Source organism: Fusarium venenatum (assembly GCF_020744135.1).
Source record: "Fusarium venenatum strain MPI-CAGE-CH-0201 chromosome Unknown EDB82scaffold_4, whole genome shotgun sequence".
Classification (NCBI taxonomy): Eukaryota; Fungi; Ascomycota; class Sordariomycetes; order Hypocreales; family Nectriaceae; genus Fusarium; species Fusarium venenatum.
The window spans coordinates 5,858,225-5,881,564 of record NW_027072132.1 but is presented as its reverse complement, the minus strand read 5'-3'; the positions used below and the strand labels follow the sequence as shown (position 1 = coordinate 5,881,564).

General features: G+C 49.0%; 4 protein-coding genes across 4 annotated transcripts; 2 read left to right on the top strand and 2 right to left on the bottom strand.

Annotated features, from left to right (window-relative positions):
- Nucleotides 1-453: 453 nt before the first annotated feature.
- EDB82DRAFT_516968 (26S protease regulatory subunit 6B) lies at nt 454-2,317 on the top strand. The gene is made up of 4 exons (XM_065609009.1): nt 454-774; nt 834-875; nt 929-1,027; nt 1,081-2,317. Exons 1-4 carry the CDS (start codon nt 620-622, stop codon nt 2,048-2,050), a joined length of 1,266 nt encoding a protein of 421 aa, XP_065463515.1. The 5' UTR covers nt 454-619; the 3' UTR covers nt 2,051-2,317.
- Nucleotides 2,318-3,388: 1,071 nt separating this feature from the next.
- On the bottom strand, nt 3,389-4,804 carry EDB82DRAFT_435676 (vesicle coat protein; the record flags this gene model as incomplete). The annotated part of the gene is made up of 1 exon (XM_025725139.2): nt 3,389-4,804. The coding sequence occupies one exon, from the start codon at nt 4,802-4,804 to the stop codon at nt 3,389-3,391; it is 1,416 nt and encodes a 471-aa protein (XP_025593767.2).
- Nucleotides 4,805-14,811: 10,007 nt separating this feature from the next.
- Nucleotides 14,812-18,678, top strand: EDB82DRAFT_468697 (P-loop containing nucleoside triphosphate hydrolase protein). The gene is made up of 3 exons (XM_025725137.2): nt 14,812-15,631; nt 15,688-16,138; nt 16,187-18,678. Exons 1-3 carry the CDS (start codon nt 15,204-15,206, stop codon nt 18,446-18,448), a joined length of 3,141 nt encoding a protein of 1,046 aa, XP_025593765.2. The 5' UTR covers nt 14,812-15,203; the 3' UTR covers nt 18,449-18,678.
- Nucleotides 18,646-23,028, bottom strand: EDB82DRAFT_345126 (uncharacterized protein). The gene is made up of 2 exons (XM_025725136.2): nt 22,915-23,028; nt 18,646-22,863 (listed from the first exon to the last, which is right to left on the bottom strand). Exons 1-2 carry the CDS (start codon nt 22,918-22,920, stop codon nt 18,844-18,846), a joined length of 4,026 nt encoding a protein of 1,341 aa, XP_025593764.1. The 5' UTR covers nt 22,921-23,028; the 3' UTR covers nt 18,646-18,843.
- Between the last annotated feature and the right edge of the window lie 312 nt (nt 23,029-23,340).

Sequence of the window (23,340 nt, the reverse complement as noted above, 5' to 3'; positions counted from 1 at the left end):
ATACCCTCCATATATCTATCAACGTTAGACTGATTCGAGCTCAGCCACTAAGGCATTTCCCCAGCTTCAAGAGCCTCAGAAGGGTCAAGTGTCAAAGTACAGCGACACAATGCCCACTGTATCTCTCATGTACCGCACCAGCCTACACTAACACCTGAGAGGCAGTCCCCTCAGGGTCCCCACGTCCTTGCGAAGGCAGCAGATCCCCCCATTAATGAGCCAATCTGGTTCACTCCAGCAACTGGAGCCTTGCAGCTACTGCAAGCTTGTTATCCCTGGAAGGTCATATCGTGGACCAATCAAGGGTGCTCTTGGGTGGGCACTCACTGGCCTCATTGTTCTGCTACTGTTTGACGTAGTGAAGTCACGTGCAGCTATAACCATCAAGCTGACTAAGGGCAATATCGCGCTAGCCTACCTTAGCTACCAGTGTCGTCGTCGTCGTTGCTGGCGCCTGGCATCATCTAGAAGCAACTCATCACTCCTTCAACCATCAAAACAACAATCAAGTTGTGCACTCCCCAAAGGCAATCGCTTACGAAATCCTACGCTCATATCAGATTATACCGATATTCTACGAGTCTTATCCACAGCCCCTAACAATAACAAAAGCGCAAAGATGGGTGACGTCGCTGTCGAAAACCCAGCAACCCAAGTGGCGCCTCACAAAAGGGCCGCGCACTCAGCCATTCCCACCATTGACAACTTCGAGGGTGTGTCGACCGATGGAGGAGATGATTATGCGAACCTGAAGAAGCTCCAGAGACAACTAGAGTACGATATTCCGGTCCTAAACATCGCGAAGTGGCGGGGAACTGATAGCTTCGGTACAGGTATATTCAGCTGCAAGAAGAGTACATCAAGGATGAGCAAAGGTAATTTATCGGGAAAAGCTCCTGCTCAATCGCGGCGTACTAATTGCGTGCAGGAGTCTCAAGCGTGAGCTAGTGCGAGCTCAAGAAGAGATCAAGCGAATTCAAAGTGTCCCACTAGTGATCGGCCAGTTTATGGAGGCCATTGACCAAAAGTATGTCTCTCCGCAGTAGTCCATCAACTCTAGCTAACCAGTGTTTTCCAAAGTACTGGTATTGTTCAGTCTAGCACTGGATCCAACTATGTCGTCCGAATTCTTTCCACCCTCGACCGCGAGAAGCTCAAGGCTTCCTCCTCGGTTGCTCTCCACCGACATTCCAACGCCCTCGTCGATATCCTCCCTCCCGAGGCCGATTCATCCATTGCCATGCTTGGCGCAGACGAGAAGCCGGATGTGACATACGCCGATGTCGGTGGTCTGGATATGCAGAAGCAGGAGATCCGTGAAGCTGTTGAATTGCCCTTGACGCACTTCGATCTTTATAAGCAGATCGGTATCGACCCTCCTCGCGGTGTTCTTTTGTACGGTCCTCCTGGTACCGGCAAGACTATGCTGGTCAAGGCCGTCGCCAACTCAACCACCGCCAACTTCATCCGAGTTGTTGGTTCTGAATTCGTCCAGAAATACTTGGGTGAAGGGCCCCGAATGGTCCGAGACGTTTTTCGTATGGCTCGCGAAAACTCACCCGCCATCATCTTCATCGACGAGATTGACGCCATCGCCACCAAGCGATTCGATGCTCAAACCGGTGCCGATAGAGAAGTTCAGCGTATTTTGCTTGAGCTGCTCAATCAGATGGATGGTTTCGACCAGACTGCTAATGTCAAGGTCATCATGGCCACCAACCGAGCCGATACTCTGGATCCTGCCCTCCTCCGACCCGGACGTCTCGACCGAAAGATCGAATTTCCCTCGCTGCGAGACCGTCGTGAGCGACGTCTCATTTTCTCCACCATTGCCAGCAAGATGAGTCTGGCTCCCGAAGTTGATCTCGACTCGTTGATTGTCAGAAATGATCCTCTGTCAGGTGCTGTCATCGCTGCTATTATGCAGGAGGCAGGTCTCCGTGCCGTACGTAAGAACCGATACAACATCATCCAGACCGATCTCGAGGACGCCTACTCAAGCCAGGTCAAGGGTACGGGCGAAGAGAACAAGTTCGACTTCTACAAATAAATTAACTTGGTCGGTATTTCCGCTTTGCAAGCTCTCATATGTCAATTACACTGTATTACATACTCCAATTTTTGGGCTAAGGGGATATTTGGAACGGGAAAAGACCATACCAGCGGGGGCAGCTTGAAGGTTGAGAAGTTAGATCTAGTAGGATTAATCATCGTGCCTATTTGGCACCAGCGATAACAATATTTCTGCCCCAAGAACTCGTGATTTGATTTCAACTGCGATGTGCATATAAACTTATCTTGCATCTCGAGACCATGCTTCATCACTACGTAGGATAACTGAGAAAATTGTCAGATTGTAAGTGTACTTAAACCAAGTCGCAACTGGCGGTTGATTGGAATCATGTTTCTTCCAACCCAAATGAAAGTGTAGCAACATCTTCCCTTGTTTATTCCTTCATCATTTTGGAACACTTCACATGCAAGACAACCGCTGACTGTGACACATAAACAGGTAAAAAGAAGTGCTTTTCATTTCGTTTCATTTCGTTCCATGCCATCCCGGCATTCCATGTCTAATATTGCGCTTAAAAGGAGAAGTCTATGAACATAAAACCATTTCCATCTCCGCAGAGAAGCCGGACAAGTACATATAAAGAACCAACAATAAAATACACGTATTTTTCCCTTGACTCCGTCAATCCTTACCATCTTTTCGTTTTTATTTTCCTTGAACGCTACCAGTCTATTTTAATCCACTTGTTCCTTGTGAGTTCCTCATCCTGACGGGATCTCTGTACACCATAGTAGTAACACCGAACAAACAATCAACACGCTTGAAAACGTAAAGGGTAATCAGATACCCGGCCAAGAAGATGCCAGGTGAGAAACGCCATGGAGCCCTTCCAAAGGCGAAAAAGTAATACAGTTACATGAGGTTTTTGGCAGCATCGACTACCAGGGTATATCTTCCGGTCTGGCGGAAGGCGAAGGCAGCGCTGCCAAGAAACCTCAAGGATTGGTAAAAGGGAAAGAGTGTGTGGCGGGAACCTAGGGATCCCAAAAGACTGCAGCTATCGATTAGGATCGTTGCTTCGTTCAGTTATTAACCATTGACTATTATGGCTCTCAGGTATAAGCTTGTGTATGTAGTCATACTCGTGTAAGAATCATCGTGCCAGAAAAAGAGGAGCCGGGCGTTGACCGACTCAAGATTATTGATGTGGGCAGGTAGAATAGCATCGGTAAGGCTGGGTGCATCTGCAGCAACCCAAGTCATCCCAGTAAGGCAGGTTGGTGGAGTGAACATTAACTCAACGCAATCAATGACTTGCGGATATGCCTAGGCAGAAAAACGTATAGAGCATGCCAAATAGGCATAAAAGGCTCATTACGAGCTTAAAGTAACACCGACTTCAAAAAGCAGGTGAACGAAACGTCGGTGTAGCTCGATAAAGATATCAGGCTGTCCAACAATCTCTGCGAGGCCGCGGGCTTTAGGAGCCGAGGCACCAGGTCCGCCGCCCATGCGTCGGGTGAACCCGCTACCACCTGTCAGAAAGCTGCTGCCATTGCGATCTGTGCCTCCAGAGGATTCGACAGGCAGTTGTAGAGGTGCATAGCCACCCCCATAGATGCTACTGCCAATAGGAGAGTTCTCGGCCGCTCGCTCGGCCTCAGCCTCAGCCAGTTGCTGGATCCAAGTAGCGAAGTCACGGAACGCTGTCGAAACCACGGCAAATGTCTTCATAGCCAAGCGCTCTCGGTGAGTACTTAACGCCAAGAAAGCATATACTCGCTTATGACCACGTGCGTGTACATCAGGAATACGGAAGATGTAAGCCGTCGTGTAACCAGCGTTGGCGTCGCCAAAAAAGATGGGGCCGCCTGTGACAGCCGAGCCGGCGCTCTGTGTCGTAACAAAGGCCGGGGAAGTAGTCATGACGGGCGAGGTAGGGTTTGCTGTGGAAGGAGCCCGAGGCAAGGTTTCGAAGGATAGAGTGCGCAAGCAAGAAGCACGAATAAGGGAGAAAGAGTCGGGTAGGACCGGGGCGTGGGTAGATGTGTAGTCGACATAATGGAGGTGGAAGGGTGTCCTTTCGGCCGCGGTCGAATTGCCTGTACCGCCACTTTTGCTTGATCGCGAAGTGTTGCGTGAGCTGACTGAGGGTGTCACTCGATGACGAGGAGCCCGAGGGTCCTCGTCTCGCTCTCCATCTGTATCGCTCGAGGTTTGCGAATTAGGAGGCGACGCCTGTCCTGAAGCACCAAAAACCCGTTCTGCCGGCGCACGCGTGCGCAATGTTGGTCCACGGGCGTTGTTCGCCAGTTGAGGACTATTCGTTCCCGCCTGCTGTCTCGGCAAAGTCATTGCGCAATTATCGCAAGGCCCTTGCTTCTTAGTGACCGTCTCATCGTAAGTTCTTCGAAAACTCGAATCGCGACGGGGATGAGGAGCTGGTCGAGGACTTTCGGGAGGTGTATCGATTGCACTGGCGTTTCCGCCAGTATTTGAGCTGGAGTTTCGCAGTAGCTTTGCGCGTTGCGCCTGAGCATCTTGCTCCGAAGCTGGCACCGACGTGCTCCGGGCGAGGTCAAGGTTCTTCAAGGCTTCGTTGAGAGCAGTCGAGGAAGCATGCGGGCTGGTTCGCGATCGGCCATCGGCATGCTCTGTGCCGTCTTCAAAGCATACGGTGCATGATGCTGGTAGGCCCTCAGTGACCATCAAAGGGGTCGGGCCATGGAGGTCGCAGTAATGAGCAAGACATAGCTGGAAAGAATGCATTAGTGGTTGTGTATTGCGCATTTGAACAAGGTAGCGGGCGCAAGAGGAAAAGGCTATCAAGAATAAGATAAACACAAGATGCAAAATAATAATTGATCATAGCAACAAAGAGACGGATATTAAACTGTATATCATCTCAGAGCCCATGACGTTGTAGGACAGGGATACATGAGCATGAATGGACAAATAGACATCAGAGTAGCATGGTTGCAAGGGGGCAGCCATGGGAGACATGGTATTATAGAACAAAGCAAATGTGGCATATCTCGGTGTCTTGATGAAGCTTGTTTTGGTTACCCTCTCCTCTTTCCTATCGGCAACGGGCCGTTGATGGGGTCATGGGGCTGAGGGATGGAAGTGATGTGGCACTCGGTGAGTTGGGATTCCAGAGCGAAGCATCATGGTTGCCCAAGATATTGCCAGCGCCAGATCGAGGGCAGGGCAGTCATAATCGAGCGGTGAAGCGGTGTGGATGTATGCGCAGCCTGTATGCGCCTGTGTATTGTTCGTGCCCAGGCAAGGGTGTGTACAGACAAGTCTGGGTGCGTGGGCTGTGGGATGGGACAAGACGAGATGAAAGGGCAGGTAGGCAAGGTAGATTAGGGTGTGTGAAAGTGAAAGTGAAAGCGCATGTCAGAAAGATAGCGGGCGGTTCGGGGGCCATTAGGAGGTACGGCAGACGGGCCGTCAACGGAAAGCAGCCAGGAAGCGAGGGTGTGGAAAGGGAAAGGATGTGAGGATAAAGCCAAGGAGGATAAAAGCAAGGTAAGGAAGGTTCAGAGCGACGTGAAGAAGCAACGTCGATGAGAGACAAGACATAGTTGCCATGGGATGGGATCAAAGGGTTGACATATGACAGAAAATGGGTGTGTGTATGGGGTCATGGTTGGTAATATCCAGATCTTGGAAAAGGTACCAGAAATGTCTGGACCCAACAGGGCGGACAATGCCAATAGCAAGCAAATCGATACCAATGCTCAAAGAGACAAAGGCTGAAGGAGGAAAGCAATTATGGTTGACAGGGATGTTCTGAGACAATATGTCGACCATGTGAAGTGAATGCATGGCGTGTGATGCCCTCGTTAACCAGGGCGTCGGTTGAACAGGAACGTGGAGGGCGGAGGAAGCAGCGCGGAGTATGGAGGGTGCGACGTCGGACGTGGCAGGAATTGGCATGTGGTTGTACAGAAAGCAGGCGAGACAAAGCAAGACAAGACATGGAGATTTGACTGAGATGGTAGAAGTTTGTGTTGTACACTTACAATGTATGTCATGACGTATCGTCTCGGAATCGAATCGTGGCAGAAGAACGAACAAGAGTACTGCTGAATCGAGGCTGCGAGGCCAGGAGGGTGTTTCCCTTATAGGCAGCGAAACCACTGCACAAGGGACGGCGAAGGGGGTCGGGGAGATGGGAGCTTGACTTTAAGCTGAAGCTGTTTCGGAGCGATGCGGCAGCAAAAGAATAACAATACGGTAGAGTCGTCGGAAGCGAAACGTGCACGGTGAGCAGGGGCCGAATCGTCGAGGGCGTAGGCAGGTAAGTGCTGTTGTGCAATATGGTGGGTGCAGCGAAGTGCAATGCAGGTCGGTTACAGCTGCGGAGTGCAGTAGGGCTACAGTAGACGAGTAGCTTGTTGAAGAATTCGTTTCAATTGATATGGTCGAATGTTGACGCCAGAGACTATCTTTATTGGAAAGCTGGAGGATGTTTGCTCTTCTAGCTCTTCTTGGCTGCTCAAACCCCGTCAGGTCAGGGCAAGGTACTGTACGGCTGCTAGTGCAATTGCTCCGGGCAATATTGTCCAACAAAGAAAGTTAAAGCGAGCTCGTTGGTCCGTCGAGTAACGTATCTGGACAGGTAGCCGATGGATAACTAGTTATATGAGACGAGACAGAGCTTGAGTTGCGAGGGTAAGATATGTAGAGTTCAGTCGCGAGAGGGGCGATTAGTAACGATTGGTGAGAGGAAGGCGGAAAGGCGCGGCAGCAATGTAGTGCAAGCAGTATCGGGGAAAGAACGGGAGGCCAAAATATCGTATCGAGAATGAGGACGAGACGGAGATGATGGTAGTGGTAGAACAGGACGGCAATTGGAGGGGAGTCGACGGAAACGACCAAAAAAACGAACAAGGTTTAGACCAAGGTCTAGGTAGGTTGAAGGGGATGACGATGCCTGTAATTGGGGACTACAGCTGAGGAGTAGAGTTGGTGGTGAGTTGAGCTTGTCTAGTTCATCAACATCCAGTGCGTAGAGTTGAATTGAGCAGAGTTGAGCCGTTTCTTCCCTCTGGAATCAATCAATGGATAGATGGATGTCAACTTGAAGCTCGTGGCTTTGCTGTGGGGGTGGGCGTTTTTTAAGACAAGGCCCCTCGCGAACGAACCAGAGAAACCGTTTGAGGAAGGCATGGGATGGATATTTCAATGAATGGGATCCAATAGGACGAGACAAGAGAACATGGGGGAGAAAAGAAAATGGGATCCATTGCTTCCATGATGTGGGTACAGCAACAGGCACAGGTGGAATAGCCAAGCATTGACAACAGTGTGTGTGAGTGGGCTCTTTTTTTACTCCAGTGCAATGCAGTTGATGAGTACCTACCACCACCTGTGCTTCTTCGGCTTCCTTTTTCTTTTTTGGTCCTTTCTACTAATTTTTATTAGTGGTTATTTACTGAACTTGGCTGCAGTTAGTCAGGCTAGGGTACCAAGCAAGGCTCAGCGCGGCACCGGCACGTCGTCTTTAAACACCAAACTAGCAACAATCAAACTTGGCCCCCCTGGTGCTAATAAACGTGCGAGCGTCAGAGTGCTATGCGTCCTGTGCGAAGATGATACGTTTGGGACTACGAGTATCGTCATATATTGCAGACTATTAAGTCAGTTTCGAGTGTCGTGTCTAATATTGGCAACCCAAACAAGTTTACCTACCTCCTGCTCGAGTCAACAGATGGATGGATGAATCACAGCAATTTGTCCAAAACCACAACTAAATCATAGGATACGCTAGGCTAATCTTCCTAGTGTCCAACCATCGCAGATGGGACTTACTCTTCTATGACGACGAATCTACAGTCTAAGTAGAGAAACCGCTTTAATAATTTTCACCGCAAGACAAATTTCAAGTGAACAATTACCTCAATAGCAAAAGATCGTGATGGTGATGGCCATTGCTTCCAAGATATCGACATGGTTATCCCCAGCTCTATCTCTTTGCTTTTTGCTGTCTCATGACCCACTGAATTGCGGTTAACGATTATCAAGAGCAACAGCCACAACACGCCAACGCAAAACAACGTAATAAGGGTCTTCCCAGTTGGACAACGGATCCGTTGGTCGATGGGTTCGCGGTCCTTTGCTTCAGCACTCGTCACAGGGATTGCACCTTTACGACGAGAATAACCTTTTTTATTAGCCCTGTCGGTATCACTTGTCCGTCAACTTCCCTTCTTAATCCTTCAACAAAGTGTCCCTGGACGAAATTCTCCATGTACCGTGGCTAGTGGAACCTGTTCCGCTCGACTAGTCCTGACTTAAACAAGACCAGAATGTGAGAATGGCCAATGAAGCAGATGCCAGGCATGTTTTATCAATTACGCCAAGGCTAGATATGTAAGCCATCCCGATGAGAGACTCCGAAGTCGTCCAACATGATCCTTCTCGCGGCTAGCGGAAACCCTGCTTGTTCTCTAACAATCACTCAGAGTACGACACGATAGAAAAGAAACGGGAACGCGTTGAGGAGCAAAAGCCGAGCCTACATCGGGGCAGCTTCTAGAGAAAGTCTAGAGGATCAACTCATGAGGAGAGTCCCGATTTTGAGGCACTTATGGAGAACCGATCCGATAAAAGACTCCACCATCGCGTGCGCCGGCGTCAGTTAAAGGAACAAGGTCAGGGATCTTTGATGTTTTGTCGGAGAAAAGAGTTGTTCTCGGACTCTTGGTCTGACTGGGGACGGTTTCTCAAGGACCCAGTTTGACATGACTGCATCTGATCCGGAGCAGCTTGAGCGGGCAAACAGGCAAAGGTAGCACTCAACTCGAAAGGTGAGGAGGACTAACACTGAAGCCATTAATGGTACTGTAACATCGCAATCTTCAGCGACGAAATGCAGAGCCCAGAGAGCCTATCGAATAACGGCCTCTAACCCAAATAGGGTCTGGGCGGCAGTTGATCACGGTCATTATGACAAGTATCTTTTGCAACAACACGAGAAGGATGGGTTCGCACAGACACGGACAGACGGTTTTGCTATGTTGCAGTGTTTCATTGCTCCGTCCGTGTGGCTTGATTAACTGAAGAAAGACAACAGAGCCGTTCACGCGGGGAACTCTAATCCTGAGGGATTGTGTTGACAGAGGGTTTGCTTTGACAGCACCACCAAGAAGGAGGTTGGGATGATAATCTCCACTATGAGAAAAATCACACACAAATGCCGCTGAAATTGCATGCTCTGTACGTGAGGGGAATGGCACACTTGAGACAATGTGCCGTTGTTTCTTCAGTCTGTTCCACATTGTCTCCCTGGATGTCGCGTGCACGTTTGCTCGAAGCAAGAGAGCACGAACTCAACACAGAACATATTACATTAATTGACTTGCTCTGATTTGTCCTCTCGCTTCCGGAGCAGTGGATATTCCATCCGTTACCGAGAGCGGATACGACACGACACCATTTAGCCTAAGGTACGTAGTATTTTGAGAAAGTCAGGTTGGGTTTTACAGACTCTACGAGACCAACAGAGTAGTACATAATAGTATGTACCCTTGGAGCTTTAGGCCGCCATTTGGGGCTCCGCTCACAAAAGAACTCACTCAAAATGAACCCGGAGCAAAGGCCAAGAGAACGGACGGAGCCAAACCAGGGGGCCCGGCTTGTGACAGGTGTTCCAGAAGCCTTCGACGAAGAAACTATGACCCCCCAATAGAGGTGGGTCGAGTCGCCTCCCCCTGGTCAAATCAATACTCCAACGAGATCCCTTGTGAGTGATCCTGTGACGAAGACTTGGTTGTCATGTTTACTTTTTTGTGTTTCTGGACTTTCTTTTTTGCTGAAACCTATCTGGCAAGGAAGCGATACGTATACTCAGAGGCAACAACACTCCCCCAGTCAATGCTCTTCTAATCACAACCCTCTCTTCCCTGGGCAATCACACAAAAAGTACTTAGACACTGACCAGCCTTACTTACCTGGAACAGGATCCGATGGTCACTTGTCAAAAGAAATCACCGGATATTGCCTTGCATTGCGGACGTTAAGATGAGCCCACGACACAGACAAAACGAAAACCCCCTGGAGTTTGTCATGGTCAGGGCACAACAAATGCCCAAACAAGTAGGTCCCACGATGTTTATCCCTGCGCCCACGCGGAAAATGGCATGTGTTTGACAACTACAGCCCTCGAAAGGGCGCGGGCAGGTCAGTTCTTCCAGGATTGCAATGTCAGAGATGTTTTCACATGTGTCTAGTCTATAGTATTTGTCGGCCTATCGCACATCAGTCAATTACATTCTTCCCTTGGAGACCGGAGGTCGCGAGGGACTATTTTTGCTAACTAATGCTAGTAAAGATCCGTTGCTCTTGGCGATTGTCCAATATCAACATCGCGTTGCAGATCAGTGCTTTAGATCGCCAATACATGACATATGCAGATTCTGTATGTGCCCTACCTTAATGTAAAACACTGCAACATCACCCGCAGGAAATAACCTGCAAAGAAGACGAATTCTGGTACCTCGGTCTAGTGCACCTATAGCCGATGGACCAACCAAGCAGCGTACCGACAGCCCGACATCTGCAGCCTCGATATTGCACATCACCAGCGAATCACACCAACCCCATGAAGTTGATTGCCAATTGGTATATCCGTGTGATTCATACATCCCTTGAAAACCATGACGAAAATAACGAAGACTTGTTCAACACTGTATATCTCAATTGAGTAGTGAGAACTCAATATCCAGCTCAGTTCGGCTCGGCGCGTTCCCTTTGACGATCTTTGGATATCTCAGCGCCCTCTTTGGAGCGTCGTTGTTATCTGGATTGAACTTGAAACGCCATTGTCGCATGGTGAACGGACACTGGGCTATAGTCTACCATGCATGTTTCTTAAACACTATTCACTGACTTCTACAGTTTAGTCTGTGACGATCACTTGACCGCCCTGGCTCCACGTCCATTGCTCTCCTCTCTTACCTCTCCTCTCCGCTCGGTGCCTCTGTTGTGATAAGCCACCATGTCAATTCCACTGCTCTAGGAGTTCCGAGATATATTCGATAACTAGAAGCTGAGTCCTGAGTCTCGGGTGGTCCGGCTGATGTTCACAAGGGAGGCCCAGAAGTGACCGTGGACCTGGGGAAAAGCAATTCATGATGCACCTCTCAGCTTTGCACGCCCCCACACAGTGGGTGTGTCGGCTTCCTCCAGGATCGTCATGTACGTGAATCTCCACAGCCTTGCGTCGGTCCCGAAGGTTGTTGGTGGTAATGCAGAACGCATAATGCCGTTGCTATCCCTTCAGCTTGTCAATATGGGCCTGGAACAAGTGGAATGCCTACCTAGGGAGGTAGTTCTACTAGTGGCCTCGTGCCATGTATCGCTTTTTATTCCTTCATATACCCGCATGGTGGATTCTTGCTGCAGGACTCCGACTTGCGGAGGGACAGAGTGGTCTGTTTCAGCGTTGCTTGTTGGTGCTGTTGTCTCTTCCCTCCCAACTATCGCATCTACAACTTGTTCCGTTCCGCCGGGGTTGATCTTCCTAATGTTCAACGAAGATGTCTGGTATGAACTCCAGCCAAGACCTGACAGGTCGATTTCTGCATGTCTCAAGCACTAGATTCATTCGATATGACCATCAGGCACGAGACATTGACATTACATTATTGTACTCAGTTGTCGAGGCCCAACATCCCAAGAAGGCAACTAGCAAATACCTATGCGGATTAGATCTGTAGATCCTCTTTGATCAAGCCTTGTTCTGAATCTCAGATCGTTGTTTCGTATGACAGCATTCGAAGTTAGACTTTACAGATGTCGCACCTAGTGGGAGATCATCAATGTCTCAAGGGAACCAGTCCTTGCCGTTGGCGCAGCAGTGAGTCCAGATGAGGATGGACGTCTTGAATTGGTGAGTACACACGCCTCGTGTCGATCTAAACGGTCGTCGATCAAACAAATACAGGGGTGTACAGAATGACGATATTAGACATTTCTTCAAAGCAAAGCCTGGAACATCTCACTCACTTGCAAAGAACATCTTGACGATATCACAAGATCACATATTGCGTTACAGGTGATGCTATAAGTTAGGCACTTGTATTAATTAAGCTCTTTGATCGGAAAGTTATGAAGTTGCCACTCAAGAACAACTCTTTCTGACATTGAACTCGGGGAGAGTGAACATATATATCGAAATGGCTGAATGGCTCCTACCCTGACATCATTTCTGAGCGATGTGCAATGAGGCTTGATCCAGTTGCATCAGCCATGTATGATATTTCACAAAACGAGCAACCAAGTCTTGATGAGGCTGGAGGTCCATAACTCAGCCAATATGGAACTGCGCGGAGCTTCTCCGGCAGTGGGAACTATGTAGTTGTCAAGAACGACGATCAAAGGCGTCAGGGTCACGAGATTGAAGGGATATGGCCATCAGAGACAGGACACGCAGTGAGTGTTTTATCAAAAGATATGTTTATGTGGTTGCTTAGGTCAGTGAGTCGATAGGAGATAATGCCATCCTGTTCGTCCTTCGGTCAGTCACGGTATAGGCAGGACTATTGAAAAGTTCCTTTGGTCAGCCCTATCAGGAACCACAAACCTTGAGTTCCTTGTGACATTAGTTGACATTGGTTCGTCGACGGTACCTGTTAGTTCAGGACCGGTGCTGAATCGGAGGCCATCTTTATTGTTAGCCTAAGCTTGGCCTTGACTACGTATTGGCAACCTCCCGGAACGTTTCAACCGTGGTGAAATCTTGACTTGTTCCGGTAACGAATCATGGATAGTTGTTGTCGACATTTGAGAGAAGGGAGAAGAATGTCCGCAATACGTATCCATGGGAATGGAATTTTTGTGGTCGTTCATCACAATCACTCTCGTTGACAAAAGATCGCGGCTCCAGATGAGAGAATGAAATACATTGGACGTCTTGAACTTGATACTGAGATGATCGAAACACATTGTCCAGAGGGATATTTTGTGAAGCCCTTGACTATCTACCTACCTATCTAGACAATACTTGTCCAGTATGTCAACATAGGTATTAACTATTAAGAAGCATGACAAAAATCGACAAGTCTAGGGTAGGCCACAGCCACGGAGTATACACATAGGTCGTAAATTTATTGGAGGATTTCTAGGATTGGGTACCCCGTAAAAAGACCCTGTTGATCACGTCCGGTGCTTGATTATTTGGCCCCGGTAGTTTAGGCCAGCCTTTGATTAGGTACCCGCGGGGTTGTGTGGATAAAGCGAACAGCGGACTGAAAATGAAACCCTGGCGATGTTTTATCCGTTTGAGTACGGCTCAATTCGAGGCTACTACCATGATGATAACGAGTACCAATATTTGAGCACAAATTGAGACTTATTTATTGTGTGATAGATAAACCAATGCCCAGTGGTGTACTTGCAGCAAGAGACCGCCTCACTCTTGTCAGCCGCTGTGCTGACTTGTTCCCGATAAGTTACACGTCGATTCCAGTGACTATCAGCTGGGTTGAGAATTTTCATGCCCGTGATCCTCTCCATGGTTTCGGCCACCACAAGCTGGGGCGTTTTGGAGATAACATATACACAAACCGAGATTTATATGCTGGAATTATCTTGTTGTTACCTGTCGTCGTTTCGTTTCACAATCTGTCTACACGAGCCCATCCTATCTCGGTTTGCCATTCCCTCAACAAATGCTACTTGCTGCCTGTTCGGTTGCCTTTTGAGGCCCCGCCACTGACCACGGCAAGGCGAACCATAGGTCCCCACTGTCATCGCCTAAATCCTGGCGCATACAGTGGGTTATCACCGCTATCCAACCAGTGTTTGGCTGGCTTTCGGCGGCTGGTGGACCCTAACCCCCCCCGCGGGATGCAGCTCGGCAGCGATGGGTCGGATCTGTGTTGGCACGTTGAATGAAATGATTGGTCGTTGATTCGCGTTTCAATTCAGCCTTGTCAAGTTGATAACATGGACGATAACGCCTTGAAGAGAGTGACTCGACGGATAAGCGAAGTATTGACGGTAATCTGTACCAGAATACGAATAAATTTCAGCTGAAGATGGTTGATTTGTTGAGTAGAGTTTTAGATTGCACAAGATATGAGCAAAGAGCAACAAACGACTTTCTAGCAACCACACCTGTTAGACTCCTAACAGCCCCATCAAAGACCCCTTGTTCAACCTCAACCCGTCAATGGCAAGCTATCTAGTACATACCTGTCTTTTAATGCGTGAAACCAAGCTTTTGCAGACAACAGCAGCCAATTAACTGACTGTACAGTTTTCGAGGCACTCCATAGACTACTCATTCCTCATCCAATGTGCCATTGTCCCGTGGCAGTGCATGAGGCAACCTCTCTGTTGCAGGCAGACTGGCAGAGTAGTAGAAGAGCTAGGCGGCCTGGCCTAACTGAGTGGCAGCTAGAGTTGACTTAGACTACTGACCTAATTTCTAGTCTAGTCGACCCCGGGTGACTGTTTTATCATATTTCGAGTTCAGGGTCGTCGTAGTACTGAAACCTCAACATGCGCATGATCAATAAGACACAATAATGTTGGTGATGGGATGCCTAGGGGCTGTAGGGAATTTATGACTACATATCTAGTATTCAAAAGAATCCCAGTATCATCAGCCATGATGGATACCCATGCATTGTCCTATCGCTTACCCTTACCTACCCCAACCTCTCAAGGCAGTGAACCTGGAAGGCATCCATGGCACTTACTAACGTAGACCCCGTCTTACTGTGCTGTACGAGCCATTGGCTGCCTGCAGTCAACCTCAAACAACTACCTAAGCAGGCAGCTGCCAGCTACTGTTCCTTCTCCTCAGCCTTATTTTGAACCTCTTCTTCTCAAACCATTTCCCTCCCTTCGACTTTCCTAACATAACACAAGTTTTCATAGCTTCCTCTTCTTCCGGCGTGCATTATCTCTCGACCGCCCCCCACTTCTCTCTCTCTCTCTCTCTCTCTCTCTCTCTCTCTCTCTCTCTCTCTCTTTTTCCGCTGTATCTCGTATCGCTTCCATTGTCGCACCCAATCTCCTCGTCCATCCCACCCATCCCCACCCCCGCTCCGGCTTCCGTATCCCCATCGCCGGGTCTCTACCTACATTACAGTGCTGGCTCACCAGCGCTTCACCCACTTTGGGCCTTATAGCTTTATCTTAGAGCAAACATATCATCTCCAATGCAATGATGGAGCTTGAATCAACAGATATCAACTTTTCCGTCTCTTGGCTCCTGGGTCTCAAGCCCAAATCCACGTATCCTGTATGGGCACGAGAATTTATGACAGATGAACCCCGTTTCCTTGTGAGCCGCCTTCTCGGCCTGCTTCCAAGTCGCAAGCCCCGCCGCCGGTTGAGAAGGAGGCGTTGTCGTTCCAAGCTTGTAATTTCTTCCACAGAGCCGACCGTGGAGGATGATCAAGTTGTTGTGGATGAGAACATGGATATCTTTGGCCTTGGAAAGTTGTATGGCGACATTCCTTACGAAACTGAAGATGAATCCGATTCAGAATCTGAGAATGCACCTGTGGTGGAAGAGGAGCCTCCCGTGTTGGCAGAGCCAGAATTCCTCAGGCTTTGCAAAAATATGGAAGAGCTCCTCGACGAAGTAGAGTAAGATGAACATGTACTCACTAATTTATCCAGGAGTATTCACTAACTTTATATAGAAGGGCTCATCTCGAAGAGAACGACGACTCTGACAACGAATCGATTGACGGCCTAGAACCCGAAGACTGCGAAGACGAATCCCCGTCGAGACTTGAATGGCTGCGACAGAAGAAGATAGAAAAAGCAGAAAACAAATACCTGGACCGAATCATGTCTTTGTCGGGCCTGGAGGAAGCCAAGGCTTTCTTCCTACAGACAAAAGCCAGAGTTAAGGCCGCCCAAAGACGTGAAACCGATTTGAGCAAGGAAAACTTTGATGTGGCTTTCATGGGCAACGAGGGCACTGGCAAGACGATGTTGTCCCGCCTCTATGCTAAATACCTTATATCTCTCGGGGTTGTTAAGAAATCTGGCGTCTTCACAGGTATCAACCGATTCTCGGCATACAACTTGTCCAAAACATCCACCTTGGCCACAATCCACAACACCTGCAATGCATGTGGCGGCTGTGTAAGTGGGACCATCGTCACAGGACGAACGTATCACTGACTTACTTAGATTGCCATCATTGACCACGCCCATCTCATGAACGGCGATGACAGCAACCTGTGGAGTCTTTATGTTAGATCCCAAGACCTACCCGGGAAAGTAGTATTGATTTTCTCTGGTAACGGCGAATGGGGTCTATCAGACCTGATGGGTTATAGCGCCGAAGTTTCGAGTCACTTTCCCGTTCTAAAGTTGCCGAATTACACTGCCCACGAGCTACAAATGGTTTTCCATGGCATGATGCGGAAATGGTTCAAGAACAGGATGGAAGTCGAAGGTGGTTATGACGGTCTCTATGTCAAGATCCTGATCCGAAGAATTATGTCAGACGCTAAAGACAAGACTTTCGGCAACATCTGGCCTGTCAAGAAAGCATTCCTCGATGCATGCCGACGACAACTCGAACGTTTCATACAAGCCAGGAAGACAGGGAATTATCTGGACGACTACACGATGACAAAAGAAGACATATTGGGCAACAGACCCTCGCTTGGTCCCGAAAAGAGCCCTGCCTGGAAGGAGCTTCAAGAACTTGTCGGCCTGGACGACGTGAAAGAATCTATTCTCTCTGTCGTGAACCAAGTAAACCAAAACTTCATCAGAGAGATGCGCGGTGATGATCCCTTACACGTTTCCCCCAACCGTGTTTTCTTGGGACCCCCTGGCACTGGCAAGACTACAGTTGCAAAGCTTTATGGTAAAGTCCTAGCAGACTTTGGACTTCTATCAAAGGGTGATGTTATCACCAAGACTCCAGCCGATCTCCTGGACCGCTATATTGGAGGGTCTGAAAACAACACCAAAGAGGCGTTGCGAGAAGCCAAGGGAAATGTCTTGATCATTGACGATGCCCATATGCTTGACCCTGGTACGAATGGTAGTAGCGGTAGCTCTAAGAACGGCGACTTCAGAGGTGCTATCATCGACACCATTGTGGCTGAGGTTACTGGTGCCGCAGGAGAGGACCGATGCGTCATCCTCTGCGGGTACCCAGAGCAGATGAAGGAGATGTATGCAAACACAAACCCTGGTTTGGCACGAAGATTTCCCCTGGATGCAGCATTTGTTTTCGAAAACTTCAGCGAGGAGACCTTGGGTAAAGTATTGGATCTCAAATTGGCAAAGGAGAAGCTGATCACCACCGAAAAGGCGCGAGAAGTTGCCATGGAGGTCTTGAAGCGAGCTTCTGTTCGACCAAACTTTGGCAATGGAGGCGAGGTGGACAACCTGCTGTCCAAAGCCATTTTGGCCCGATCTCGTCGCATTGCTAAAGAGAGAAAGTCTGATGATGAAGATCTTGATGCTGTTCCTCTGGAACCTCAGGACTTTGATGCCGACTATGACCGCTTGTCGCACGCTGTGAAAAACACTCGTGCACTGTTTGACGAATTTGTCGGGTTCGAAGAGATCATTTCCAAGTTTGAATCGTATCAGTACATGGTACAAGGTATGCGAATGCGCAATGTTGACCCACGGCCGTACGTGCCGTTTACCTATGTCTTCAAAGGACCTCCAGGAACTGGAAAGACATCAACCGCACGAAAACTCGGTGAAATCTTTTATAACATGGGCTTGCTTGCCGCACCTGATGTTATAGATGCTTCGGCATCGCAGCTTATCGGCGAGTATTGCGGTCAAACTGGTCCCAAGACTCGCCGTCTACTTGAATCCGCTCTTGGCAAAGTGCTTTTTATCGACGAGGCCTACAGGCTCAATGGTAGTCGCGGATCATTCGCTGAAGAGGCGGTCAGCGAGCTGGTGGATGCAGTGACAAAGCCACAGTTTGCTCGCAAGCTTATCATCGTTCTGGCAGGGTATGAAGAGGACATGGACCGACTTCTACGCAGCAACCAAGGAATCAAAAGCCGATTTGCCACCGAATTCACTTTCCGTCCTATGCGGACCGAGCAGTGCATCGAGCAACTCAGACAGGTTGTTGGAAAAGTGGGCATTACTATCCAGTCAACGCCCGAGATGGAGACAAGTATTCGGACGTCTCTATTCTCCCTTCTGCAACGTCTGAGTAATGATAAGGGATGGGCTAGTGGCCGCAGTATTGAAACCCTCGGCGAACGACTGATTGGTCAAATCTTCAAAGAGTGTGCTATGAATAACTATACCGGAAAAGACTTGTTCGTAACAGGTCGCCAGTTGGTGACTATACTTGGGAAAGCATCTGGTGTCCCGTATGCCAGCATTAGGATGCCTGGAGTCCAGACTCCTATGGGTGCTAAGGTGATGACGCTTAAGGACCTCGAGACCTCGGAGTAAAGGGGACCGGATTACTGGCAGGAGAGCTACGTGAAGTGACGTATTTTGCTCTAAGCATCTACGTTGTGTTTAACTGTTATTTTGGGATAAGAGGATGCATCATGGGTATCAAAATCATCAGCGTGAGGCTGTTTTGGAGTTATAGGGCTTTATCTTTCCCTTGCGATAGCCTTCAAGTAACTAGCGATTTGGTTATGATGACGTTAATGACATTCTATTTTGCAAAAAATAGTTCCTGGGTATCGTGTGAACCGAACCATGCTAATTTACTCTGCCTGTACAAAGGACTCCTCCGGTTTTCCCATCACCGGGAAAATTGGTAATAGTAATATAGTGTTAGCTACATAGTCAAAGCCACCGTCTTTGATCCCTGTCTGGCATTGATTGTTCAAAAACTACTCGTTTGTCATGGTATGCCGCAGCCGACTCGGTCTGGTATGGCTAGAGGCCACGGATGTCCCTCTGCTAGGCGAGTCATCTTTCTCAGACTTTGGTGACTTTGACACGCGTACCTCAATGGCGACAGAACTGCGTTTCGATATTGGTGAAGGAGTAGGGCTATATGCTGATATGGCTTGGCTTATGCGAGGTTGACTTCGTGATTTGCGCGAATGGAGGCGTTTGTTGTCGGGAGATGTCGACTTAGAAACAAGCTCATCAACGTTTACGGATGGCGAGGCTTCAACGCCCATACGGACTGGCACCTTGGAAGAGCTCTTGATGGCAGGGGTAACATCAATATCGCTTTTAGTATGATGCTCATCCGCAAGGCTTTGAGCCCAAGCCTCGCGAAACATAGTGCCTAGGCTGACAGCCACCTCTCGCGCAACACTGTTTCCAACAATCCTCCATTGATCCGGCGGATTACCCAGTAAGACCTCATGATCGCGGAAACCTTGTGCTCGGCGCGCCTCCATAATGGTCAGAACACGGTTCTCAGACCAGTGTAGCGCTCGACCATTCTTAGCGTCATCCGGGCTTTGACTTGTCACGATCGTCTCGATAAGACGGTCGGGACGCTGTCGGCCATATGCTTTGGAAGCAGGGGCCACCCGATGCAGTGACTTTTGACCTTCCTCCGGGAAGTTGAGACGTTCGGAAGGCGTGAGAACGCCTGAGCCAGCCTTCTTGCAGTCCAGGCCGAACCATGCCTGAGCAAAATTCATGCCCCAGGGTCGAGTGGGGATGAGACTGATCCTAGAACGAACATTGCTTGTCATACCAATGGACACGCGATGATCGGGATATGGGACGCATATATCCGGTTTGGAGTCATAAACTGGGGGAAGGCTGGCGGTTGCAGCACGAGCAGAGACAAAATCGAAGGGTGTAGCAACGGGTATGATTCGCTCCGCCATGGAGTCACCAGTTGGGGTACTCCCAATCCCATATTTCTGGGTATGCTGTGGATAGGCGTGCGTGATATGCGGTCGCTGAGGAAGATGGTGACCTGGTGCGGCAAAAACAACAAAAACCCGGGAGCGGCGCTGAGCGGAACCGCAGGACGAAGCATCAAGGAAGAAGAACTGTGTTTGATACCCAAGTCCCACAATTGCGCAGATAAGTTGGCTGAACACGTCCTGATCGCGATTGAGTTTGCTGTGGATGATGCTGGGGACATTCTCCAGGAGACCATAACGGGGCCGATAAAGGTCGATAAACGAGCCGAAAGCCGCAACGAGGGATTGGTTCTTTCGTTGTGCGATTGTGGTTTTGTCGTTTGTCAAGAGAGAAAAACCTGGACAAGGACTGCCGCCAGAGATGAAATCAACGTCTCCAATCGGAGGAACGTTCTCTGTGAACTTGCCTTGAATGGCGAAACGTTGCATATCGTCGATCGAGCCTAGGAATGGGTGTACCGCACCAGGACCCGAAGTGTTAGCCATGTAGGTGTGCAAGGCTTTTCTGTCATAGTCGTTTGCCCACCGCATCTCGATACCACCTCCGTCTTCGAGGCCACGACCAAAGTTTCCGCCTCCGCAGAAAAGATCGAGTCCGCGCAACTTTTGCAGCGGCTCGGACGGATCAAATCCTTGACGAAGTGAGGAAGGCAATGCCTCGAGAGGCAAGTATGACTTTGCAGCAGTCTCTTCGTCAATGACTTCTTCATGCGTAATGTAGAAAAAGTTGCCCACACCATCCCGATCATAGGGCGTTGGTATCTTTTCTTGACCTTGAAAGAAACGGACGTAACAGGACTCAAGAATGCGTCGACTCTTTACCTCGATGAGGTTCTCACTATACACCAGCTCATTCGGTCGAGCATTTGATACCTGGGGGTCAACTTGATGTCTCCGCAGGAGCCGTCGGAATCTGTAGATACCAATACCATCCTCTTCATAAAAGGTTATGAACTCGCAAGGCTCGGACCGGCCGCTCGCCTTATCGAGCATGACGAGCCGAGTCTCGCCGGGCTGATAAAGCGACACCTGGGGAGTTTTGCGCTGATGTGGGCAATTTAGATGGTCCTTTTCAAAGGTAATCCATTTCCGCTCAGTAACAGCATAGGTCTGGCGACAAAAAAACTCCGCTTTGGTGGTTGATGTTCCTCCAAACTCAACCTCGTGAACACCCATGATTTCATCTTCAGAAATCTTGGAACGCTCATCGCAAGAGCAATGGTCAGAGAGGAATAGCTCGTTATTCCACGGGTACTTCATTAAAGCACAGAGGGTATCGACAGGCCGATAGTACCAAATCACATCGAAAGTCCGGATGCCCTTCTTGTTAACGCGCACGCGCTGTACAAGAGCGAGCCAACGATCAACGTCATTGGACCCATGCGAAAGATCACGTCGCCATTTTGTGCCAGAGTGCTCGCCATCCCTCTGCGTCGAAATAGTCTCTCCGGGTTGGATGTCTCGAATTTGCTGTTGGCTAGCTGTTGAAATGCTTTTAGCATTCTGGTGAAGAGGCGCCGGAAGCTCCAGGTGTCGCTTCTGTATCAGTTCATTCCGCAGCAACTCCGTCTCATCGCTTAGTGACATTGCTTCGAGGCGATCACCGAAAGGTAGATGGTTGAAACAATCATGGATATACTGAGTGACGATTGTTGGGGGAACGCCTTTGTCGTTTTTTCCTTGGTCGCAATCTACTTGATCTGCGGGTGACGCCGTCCGACTCGTAGACCTGGATGACTTCAAGCGCGCCTCCTTACCGCTCTCTTTGCTCTTTGGAAAGCGCTCATACCGTCGGAACTCCCATATCTCAGCCCACAAGGTGTGGTAGTAGGTTCCAGAGTCGCCCAGGACGCCGATAACTTCCTTGTGTAAAAAGGCCAAGTTCGCGACAACAGAGGTTCGAAAGTCGGCACTTGGATGCTGCTCTCTCCATGATACAAAGACGGGATCTGTATTGTGCGTCTTGGCCAACCAATTACTAAAACTTGAACGGAAATGGAAGATTGTGACACCATTTTCGCTTTCTCCCATCACCTTAAGATAGTCAACAAAGTGTTTGGCGAGATCGGCAACCCATAGAAATGGGTCGAAGAAACGATGGTACTCTTTGGCGGGACGGTTTAGTCTGTAGTAGATGTCTTTCTTGAGGTTCGTAGCTGACTGAACCCAGATTTGATCGCGTACAGTGTGCTTGGATAGAGCACCGTAATCGCCAATGGGCAAAGCTCGTATGGGTACGTGCCGGACAAAGAAAGCCACGTCTCCTACACTCAGCTTCCCGTCGAAGAACATTTTGCTGTAACCTGTCTTTGTCTCCAGATGATGAAGTGAGCACATCTCATGTTCATACTGTTTGCGCTCGCAGTAAACGGCAAAGTCATTGAGCTCAAACTCAACGAAGTTATCGGCATCTTGATCTTCCTGTTTTGTTACCTCCAGGAGCTGACTGACGACCTTGTGTTCCTCGTCGATTGGCACACCAGGCTCATAAGGTTCGTAAAAAGACCGCGGGATTAGCAATGAAGCCTCCGGAATCTCAACTCTGACAGAGTTGCACAAAGGAAGGTCCGGTGTATCGACCTTGACCGCGGTGCCATCCTCTTGTTCCAACGACTCAGCTGTGGCACCGGCTTGGTCGACTGCGAGCCCAAAATCTTCTTCGATTGGCATCTCTGGCTCAATAGCATCGAGAATTTCGACATCTATGCCCTCGAAAAGGTCCCCGGGACCCGAGTCATAGATGGACGGACTCGGAGCAGGCGACATTGAGGATAAATCGACCTGTTCCATCACGCTCATGCGGTCTTCCTCCTCATCCTCCGTCTCACCAAACTTGGTCCACATCTTAGGCGTCCCATGGTCGATGCTGGTGTGCGGTTCTTGTGGAGCAAAGGCGTCTTCAAACACATCATCAAAGCCATCATTCTGATTTGAGGATGTCATCCAGTCGATGTTGGGATTAGCCAACACCTCTGGTGGGACGTCAATCCCATCATCTTTGTCCAGATCGATATGCTGAAAGAGATTAACGACCATAATTCATTGCTACCGGGCTTCACAACTTACCGGCATATCGGACGCCTTGTCCTCTTTTATTGAGTAGACACCATGTATGTGAAAAGCTTGCTTTGAAGGAAAACAAAATTTCAGCAAACCTGATCTAGCTGAACCTGCTCTGTGATAAATAGGCGATTCTAATGAGCCCTGCAGTAACGACCGTTCTTCCTGAGAAAAAAAAAAAAACAAGACTTGACTTTGTATAGTCTATAGAACATGGGAATGGTGTATAATGAGAAGAGTCGCAAGTGGTGATTACCAAGAATTGCGACGTGCTCAGCAAATAGCGAGCCAGATGCGCGCTGACCCAAACAATGTAAATTCCGAATTGACGAGAATAAAGAAAGGCAAGGGCGTCTTAGGGTTTAACTCTTACAAGAAAAAGAAAGAAAGAAATATACAGTGACTCGCGTTTCTTTGTTTGCTATTTTAGTG